At 34.4% G+C, this 8,930-nt stretch overlaps 1 protein-coding gene across 1 annotated transcript; it reads right to left on the bottom strand.

Moving 5' to 3' along the window:
• Positions 1-203: 203 nt before the first annotated feature.
• LOC103496020 (putative BPI/LBP family protein At1g04970) lies at positions 204-4,334 on the bottom strand. Its single transcript, XM_051079596.1, is given in 8 exon segments — positions 204-659; positions 757-882; positions 1,905-2,050; positions 2,053-2,152; positions 2,243-2,591; positions 2,884-3,023; positions 3,805-4,076; positions 4,079-4,334. Coding segments are annotated over 8 exon segments (1,476 nt in total). The 5' UTR covers positions 4,224-4,334; the 3' UTR covers positions 204-461.
• Between the last annotated feature and the right edge of the window lie 4,596 nt (positions 4,335-8,930).

Raw genomic sequence — 8,930 nt, forward strand, 5'->3', positions numbered from 1 at the left:
GAACATGAGAGATAATATGGTGCAATTTTTTATAAGAGATTTTAGAAATTGTACTTTAATTTTGTATGACGATGGTACTGAGAAACAAATAAAAATTGAACTTAGTAACGTTTGACAAATAAAATGAACTTTATCATTCTTTTGACAATATATCAGGTGAAGGCAGCCAAATTTTTTATTTTTGAAATGAATAGTACAAGACATTTTGAAATTGACAGTAGGGCTATGTTAATTATTTAATTTCAAAATACACTAAAAGAGGTCGAATCACCCCATTCCTCCTTGAATAATTAATCTAATACAGACGTTAGCTTTACCTATTATACATGTACATAGTGAAATTCGTAACAAGCAGTTTATGGGTGGCTTGGCCTGGAACTATCCTCAACCATAAAATAAATCCTATACGAAGTTTCAATGTGCTTTCTTTTTTGCTTTAACTTTACAAAACGTTTCTACCATTACGAGTAGTGAAAATAACCAGAATTACGTTCCTTTGTCCATAAAATGTCACTGCACACCATAATTCTCGAATTTGAGTTGATTAATTCAGTATTTTGAAGCATGAAACTATGAATGATGGGCAGTGGGAACCCCTTCTTGAGATATGCATTAGCATTTGGCAAGAACGTAGTTTTGACCAGAGTCTGCACGACCGGCTGCAAATTTGTATTTTCAATAGATGATACATTGACTTGAAACATAAAAACGTTTAGAACGTTCATCATTCTGCAGGATAAATGAATAGTAATCTACCTGAATTAGGTCCATCTGCAGATTGCCAATATTGGTCTACTTGAGTGACATCTCAAAATCGTTCAAACCGACGTTGGCCACAAGGTTGTTTCCCATAATTTTAGCCGTACTGGAGGCATGAACCAACTGAAATGCAAGGGGAAGAAGGTTGAATCTTGATAAAAAGAATCACTTCACTAAAAGATGATGCAAAGGAGACATGAAACTATCAAAAGATAATTTCGTGCCGACAATAAACCATCTGCCACGTGTTTTAATAACTTCAGTTGGAAACAAATAAATCAAGAAAAAGAAACAAAAGGCATGCTTGGATTGACCTGATAAAATGTTTTTGAAAAAGTTATTTCTATTTAAACTATTTTGATAAAATCTACTTAAACTATTTTGATAAAAACTATTTAAAATACACTTTTAGCTTAAAAAGCTATTTTGGTGTTTACCAAATACTTTAATTTTTTCTGAAATGACTTATTTTCAAAATCAAACACTTTAAAAAAGGTAAACCAAACACACCCTTAGTTCTCATAAGAAATCAACTTTCATCTTCATATTAAATGGCTAGGAATGTTTTAGCCAGAGAGCAGTTCTGAGGAAAGATAATTCATTGAAGCATTCAAGGCCTTCCATCATCTCCTGAGTCTCCTGAGTCTCCTGAGTAAACGCTTATAAATTATGTTTGAGAATTAACATGTCTACATTCTACGACATGCGTATTATGTAGCAACACTTTAGCATCATTTAAAGCCATAAACAAAGGTAAAATATGCCTTCGGGATATGTGCACTAATGTACTTGAGGATTTGTAGGTTTCCGTTAGCCGATAACTATTTGATCAAACTGAATCAATGCTTAACAATCAACACTTTTTCCCCCACCCCTGTTTTTTATAAAAAACTAGCATGACCATTTCTCTAGCCAATTGTTAATATTATACTCTTATATCCTAATATTCATAATCTTATCCAAAATCCACTCCCATCAGTTTTCCCTTCCTTCTTTGGGACCAGTGATAGCTCACTGTCAAAGTCTGGTTCATTTGAAGTGTGCATCTAGAATTTGAAAATTCTCAAAAAATAAAAATAATAACAATAAATTATACATGCATGCATGTATATATCGATATTCCAATTATGAACCAATAAACTTACTAATGAGATGCAAGCAACTGGTATTTGATCACCTCCTTCTACTACATCAATTATCATGTCTACGTTCGTGGTTGCAACAATTTGGTGCTCTGAGATGCTTACGACTGGTGGACAAGGTAAAAAGATATTCAAGGTCATGTCAGCATAGGATATTTCTTGTAAAGTTGGGGAACAATAAATCTCCATCCAGCAGTGTTTAGAAGCAGCTGGTTGGGCACTTTATTCATACTCCATTTCATAAAATTTGCCTGTACATGAAGGATTATTTTAGTTTGTAGGTGTAGACAAGTAACCAATGGGAGAAAAAAAGATGAATGCACAATAATATTTGAACCCACATTGTAGTATAGGGCCAATGCAGAGTTAAAGACTGCCTCATCTATTGTTATTCCAAACATTTTAGAAGGACCTGTACAGGAAGCTGAAGGTGATTTTTCAAAGTGGTACTCATGTACTGGGAGCTTTTCTCTTTCCCTAAACAGCCCATTGATCTTTAAACCAATGGATGAGTTACTTAGCAACGGTTTTTCTGCAAAAGTAATATCAAAGGAAGCATTATCATTCACTTGAACTTCCTTGGGGAGTGCTTGCAAAAAGGAGTCGACCTTCAGGATTCCTTTTCCTAGTTTCTTACAAATTGCCTTTTCAACAGCAGAACTTATCTGTTCTTCGAATGTGTCAACCAGCCTAATATAGAACATAGTAAAAGAGGATTGGAACATGCAGGAAAAAAGTGCAGCTTGTATTCAAAGGCATTATTATCCTATGATGTGACAAAGAAGTATGGGCAGTAGCTATGCATAAAGATGAAAGAGCACAAATTCAATTAATCTACTTTACAATTAATCATTTGTGAGAAAGGAATGATTGAAGATCCAAAAAGAACAAATTCAAGGATTTTTAACGATGCTAAAGACAAACGTAGAAGGAGACCCACATCCAACATGAGGTCCTCTACAATCACGAAAGAGCGACATACCCTTGATAAAGCCAAGATGCTCCTCCATCCAACTTTATAGATATATCTTGGACAGAACAACCGCACCCAAGAAGAAATAGTTTTAGCGTTTCTTATTGAAGCTCCAATCCTAAAGTAAGTCGAACTTCCATACCATTGACCTGTTTCACAAGTAAGTGCATCTCATGAACAATTTAATAAATAAACAGAAAGTTGAGATGGATGTTCAGATGGTCAACGAATCAACCTTTCAAGAATAATAGGCATTCAAAACTCATATGATTGATATGTATAGATTTCTTTTTATTGAATTTATTGATCAGTCTCAAAGCAAATGGTGTAAACCAAAGAATCTTTTTATTTGAATGAGTGATCTGCCTCTCAATGTGAGAGGAGATGCTTTATTTATAGGGGAAATTAGTACAAGTAGTTGGTTACATCATAGTAACTAACTAAGTAGTTGTAGTTAATTAACAGTGAAATATAAGCAAAACAGAAAACATTTATGCTTATCTAAACGACCATCAAGAGAGTAATCAAAGTAAATCTACAAAAACTACATAAATTTGTTTTCAACTCATTCAAGTTGCAGAGTTCTCCTTTTTTAAGCCATGAATTTACTTCGAACTATTAGCACATCCAACTCGCATGGTTTAAATACAGCACTCTAGGGAAAAGGATACTCTCTAGTCTCCCATGATCCAACATCTTTTTATGCAAATAAATAAAACATTTCCAAACAAAAAATACTTACCTAGCTGCATTCTTATACAGGGGATTAATTTCTTCTTCTCTACTCATGTTGTCAACCACAATTTAGTGCAAAAAAGCGATAAAACTCCACCCTAGACCTCATTCTTAACAAACCCAGATAACTAAATTAGGACCGAATAATGACAGCATTCAGAACCTATTGATAAAGCTCACCAACAATGCATATACCTGAACAGAAGCCTGTCCTTTATCAGAAATTTCCGCTGGAACAAGCCAAGTACTATAGGAATAACGCCAATCCATGCTCAAGTCGCAGGTAGTTCCTGAAGCAACAATAGAAACACCCGACTCACCAGGTTTGACATTCGATGAAGGTACATCGACTTGGTATATGGTAGTGTTGGATAGCACCATATGAACGTTTCCAACAAATGGGATTTTGACGGTTTTTTTGGATTGAGGCAAATGAATCGGAATCAAAGAAGAAATTGCCTGGTCTTGAACAAGTCTTTGAGAAAATCAAGACCCTTTTGGAATATAACCGCAGATGCGAAGGATTGGGTCGGTGAAGAATAAGCATCTCCCGGGATGAGCGAAGACACCAAAAGCAGGAAGAAAAGTATTGGAGCCATAGAGAATTTGAGCATGGAGAAGCATGAGAGAAAATCAGATGAAAAGGTAGCGAGGGCAGGTTGGAACGAAATGCCTCTGTTGCCACTATGAAGAAAGAATGAAAGTCAGTGACCTTTTTGCATTTGACTTCTTCGTGGGATTTTACATTTACTGCGTTTTATCATTCATCTTGTTAAAACAATTTGCAAGTATTAGAAAAATTTTATTTTCATTTGGTATACTTCTGAGGGAAACTTACATATAACAAAACACTAAATTTTTTACGGCCCATGTAACAAAACCCATAAAAGTCATTTTTTAAATATTGTGGGTTTGTCCTTCTCTTCCTCGTAATTTCTTTCATCGTCTTTTTCTTCGATTTTTTTCATTGTCTTTCCATCATCTTTCTTATTTTTCAATTGTTTTTTTATGTTGTTAAATCTTTCCATCGTATTTTTTTTCACTGCGATTTCTTTTCGTATTTCTTCTTTTCTAATTTTGTGATTTCTTTCAACCTTCTTTCTTCTTTTCTGATTCTTTTTTACATCGTTTAATATTTACATATTCTTTTCTGATTCTTTTTTACGTCGTTTAATATTTTTATTGTCTTTCTTCTTTTCTATTTTTTTTACGCATATACATTTGGGTAACTAAATCTAAACGACTGCGTATAAAACAAAGAATCTTGAAAAAAAATCATTTAGATTGGAGTAACCAAATGTAAACGATTGTGTAAAAAAATTAAAGATTGTGTATAAAGAATCTTGAAAAAAATCATTTAGATTGAAGTAACCAAATGTAAACGATCGTGTAAAAAAAAGATTGTGTATAAAGAATTTTGAAAAAAAATAATTTAGATTGAAGTAGCCAAATATAAACTATCATTTTTAAATGTAAACGATCGTGTAAAAAAAATAAAAGATCGTGTATAAAAAATTTTGTAAAAAATATTGAAAAAAAATCATTTGGATTGGAGTAGCCAAATGTAAACGATCGTGTAAAGAAATCTAAATGATCGTGTATAAAAGAATTAAAAAAATCGTGTACCAAATTTAAAAAAAAAAAATCATTTAGATTTGGGTCTAAACGATCGTGTAACAAAATTCAATGATGAAATTAAAAAGATCAAACGATCGCATATAAATTGTAGACATATGTAAACGATCGCGTTGTAGTCATATCTAAACGATCGTGTATAAATTATAACCATATCTAAACGATCGCCTTGTAACCATATCTAAACGATCGCGTATAAATTATAGTCATATCTAAACGATGACGTATATATTGAATCATAACTAAACGATTGCGTATTGAACTATATCTAAACAATCGCGTATAAATTGTAGCCATATATCTAAATGATCGCAAATATATTACGCGTGTGTTATTAACGGCGTGGTTGATGGGCTATTTTCGGTATTTTACACGGTGGGCCTCTGGGCTTTTTCCGTTTTTGGAATTGTTCTATACAGTGTAAATATTTTGCCGCTTTTTTATATTTTTGAAAAGACCCTTATTCCTAAATACCTATATTTTAGATAGAAAATATCTTTGCGTGATTTTCTCCTCCATTCTCTACAATCATCTTCTCTGGTCTCTCAAATGTAAAAGTGATTCTTCTCTCTTTAACGATTCTTTCAACCGCCCTATCTCTTTTCCATTCACGATATTTTTTCTGCCTCCAACCTATAGATTTTACATTCTATCTTTACCTACAACTAGTTTGGTCACCATAACGATAACTTGTATACAAGTGATAGCTTTTAAATTGAATAATAAAGTCGCAATGGAAGGAAAAAAAATAAGAAAATGTTTAGCTAATTAGATAAATTAAATCAATTATGCGTTACAAGTAGCTAAAGCGTTTTATGTCTGTTTATCACATTTTTCATGTCTTAATGCAGGGTTTTAGGCGAAAAAAAGGTAGCCAAGCGACAAACATTAGGTTAGGAGACATGTGATCGCCGAAGATCAGAAGAATAAAGATAGGCGATTTACATCACTAGAAGACTACACCCACCTAATTTTATTCGGCCTTATTTAAAATTAATTCAATTGCTAGATTAATTTTTAACTTAATTTGGCTAATTTTCAATTTCGTGATTAATGTATTAAAAGTTTTGTGGTTAATTTGATTAGAGTAAGTAAATTAATTAGGGTTTTGATGGTAAAAAAAAAAGAATCCCAAGAAGAGGGAACGAGATCAAGGAAAGGATGAGGACAAAGCTGCTGTCAAGGCATCCTAATGCTCATGATACCCAAATCTAAAGAGCCTAAGCCATCTGAGGAAGGAGAATGTTATCACTACAAGGAAAATTGGGCATTGGAGGAAGAATTGTCCTATCTGGAAGAACGGAAGAAGAACAAGGAAAGTGTCTCTTCGACTTCGGATATTTTTGTTATAGAAGTCAATTTATCTGCTTCTAACCCTACATCTTGGGTATTAGATACCAAATGTGGTGCTCAAATATGTGGAAATGTGCAGGGACTTAGAAGCAGTAGGACGTTGGATAAATGTGAAGTGGATCTATGAGTCGGGAATGGAGCAAGAGTTGCATTAGTCGTTGAGACTTATGATTTAACTTTACCTTCTAGACTTGTTTTAGAATTAAAATAATTGTTATTTTGTACCTACTATGAGTAGAAACATTGTGTGAAATCTCAAAATTTTCTAAGACCATTGGAAAACTTATGTTCTTTGAAGTGGTTAGAAGTTTAGGTGTTAAATGAAGTTAAGGATAAAAGTTTCATAAAAAGTGGGACATGGTTGTTATAAAAAGAGGAAGGTTTGGCTCAGTGTTAAGGCATTAAGGTTCTATGTCAAAGAAGGAAAAGTTGTGAAAATTTGGTTAAGTATCAAAAGAGACAATGCTAGGCGTTTAGAGGTTAGGATGATGGTCAAAAGCACATTAAAAGTCTCTAAATGACACTCATTAGGCAGTCAAAATAAGGTTTAGAACCTCCAAGCTATGCATTTAGGACATGTGTTGGGTGGCCAAAATCATGAAAAATAACCTCCAAAGACATGTCTAAGCGTTTTAGGATGGCTTGGAAAGCTTTGACATGATAGGTGAGAAGAAGGATTTAGAGGTTATTGTGCTAGGCGAGAAAACCTTGTGAGGTTAGCAAAGACATATCTAGGCGAGAAGGAAATGAGAGGTTAGCAAGGGTTGGTCTTGTGCTAGGAGAGATGATGGACTAAGAGGTTAGTATGCGAGATGAGAGGACATTGGGTATTTTTGTTGAGCGGCCAAGGTTATGCGAGAAGGACCATAGAGGTTACTAAGCATTTTGGATAACTACGTGGCAAGCTTATAGCAATCGATTTAAGGCTAATCCATGTGTCTTAAGCATGTTACATGCATTTTTGCGGCCAAGGTAGAGCTGAAATGGAAGTAGGTGTCTTAAGGAAAATTAAGGGTGGATTAATCAAGGTTTAGGTGTCAAATAATTTTCATGCAAGGCTTCCTACAAATAGGCAACTTTACATAAGGATTTCTCACAAATCACTTGTGCAAATTCTCTTAAACCACTTTCAAAATTTCAATAATTGAGTCTAGTTTATAGAAGAGGGCTATTATGGAAATTGGAAGCGAGAAGATAGGCATTTTAACCAAGAAAATGTGAGAAGGTCATTTTAGAAGAGAATCTAAGCAAGGTGTACTTCAAGAGAGCTATAGACCATATCCGTTAGAATTTGATTCTGAAATTTTGAGGTACAAAATTTAAGATGCGAGCAACTTTGTAGAAGAAAGTTTTTCCAAAAGAGTCACAGATTTTAAGTTTTAAGTGTTCAAAGTTGAGTCATGTTTATGGGCAAAAAGCAGTGTTATGGGTTGTGGCCGAGTGACATTTATGTGTGGATGAGATGGGCATGGCGTTTTGGTCATAGAAGTTAGTTGGCATGCTGTAAGATACGCAGCAAGGCCACGGCACAGCCGAGCGACAAGGCATGTGCTTAGGTTATGCGCATGACCTTGCGAAAAGAGGTTAGTAGGCAACCTGGGTGAGCAACATAACTCGCGCAAGGGCACATGATTGGTGCTGGTGTGTGGCCATGTACGCGCACTGTGATGCTAGCGTGCAGCGTGCACCCCTCACTGTGAGGTTAGCACGCAAGGCCCCTAGGCCATGCGCACGCGGCTAAGGCCCATCCACCATATCAATGAGCCCAATGAGGCATTTTTTGGTTGTTTTGATATTTTTTAGAATTTTAAAGGGAGTTTTAGATATTTTCATGATCAAGGGATTAATTGAGGGTTAAATATAGATTTTTCATATCAAGGAGGCTGTGAAGAAAATTCCTGACGAAGGATCCATTCAAATACAGTGAGTGACAACATGATTTCTAAATGATGATTTTAAATAAGATTTACAAGCTATCATTTAAATATGCTTTGATTGATTACTGAGCTATACTTATTATGATTTGCAAGCATGTTTATGGAAGTACTTCAATATGCTTAATTTGAAATGTTTTAATAAAGCATGCATTTATTGATTATATTTGCAAGTAATGATTTATAAGCAAGCTTGAGCTTCTGAAAAAGATTGTTTACTATTTATAAAGATGTTTGAAAAGCATGAGTTTAATGAGAATAGTTTTTAAGAAAAAAACCATGGTATTCTATATACCAAATTCTCGATGGTCAATGTGCACAGTCTGGGGTTTGGGCTTTGATGACCACTTAGCTAGCTACTACCGAGATTTGGCAAGATAGTAAGACCGAAGGCGCTCT

This window comes from Cucumis melo, chromosome 11 (assembly GCF_025177605.1).
Source record: "Cucumis melo cultivar AY chromosome 11, USDA_Cmelo_AY_1.0, whole genome shotgun sequence".
NCBI lineage: Eukaryota > Viridiplantae > Streptophyta > Magnoliopsida > Cucurbitales > Cucurbitaceae > Cucumis > Cucumis melo.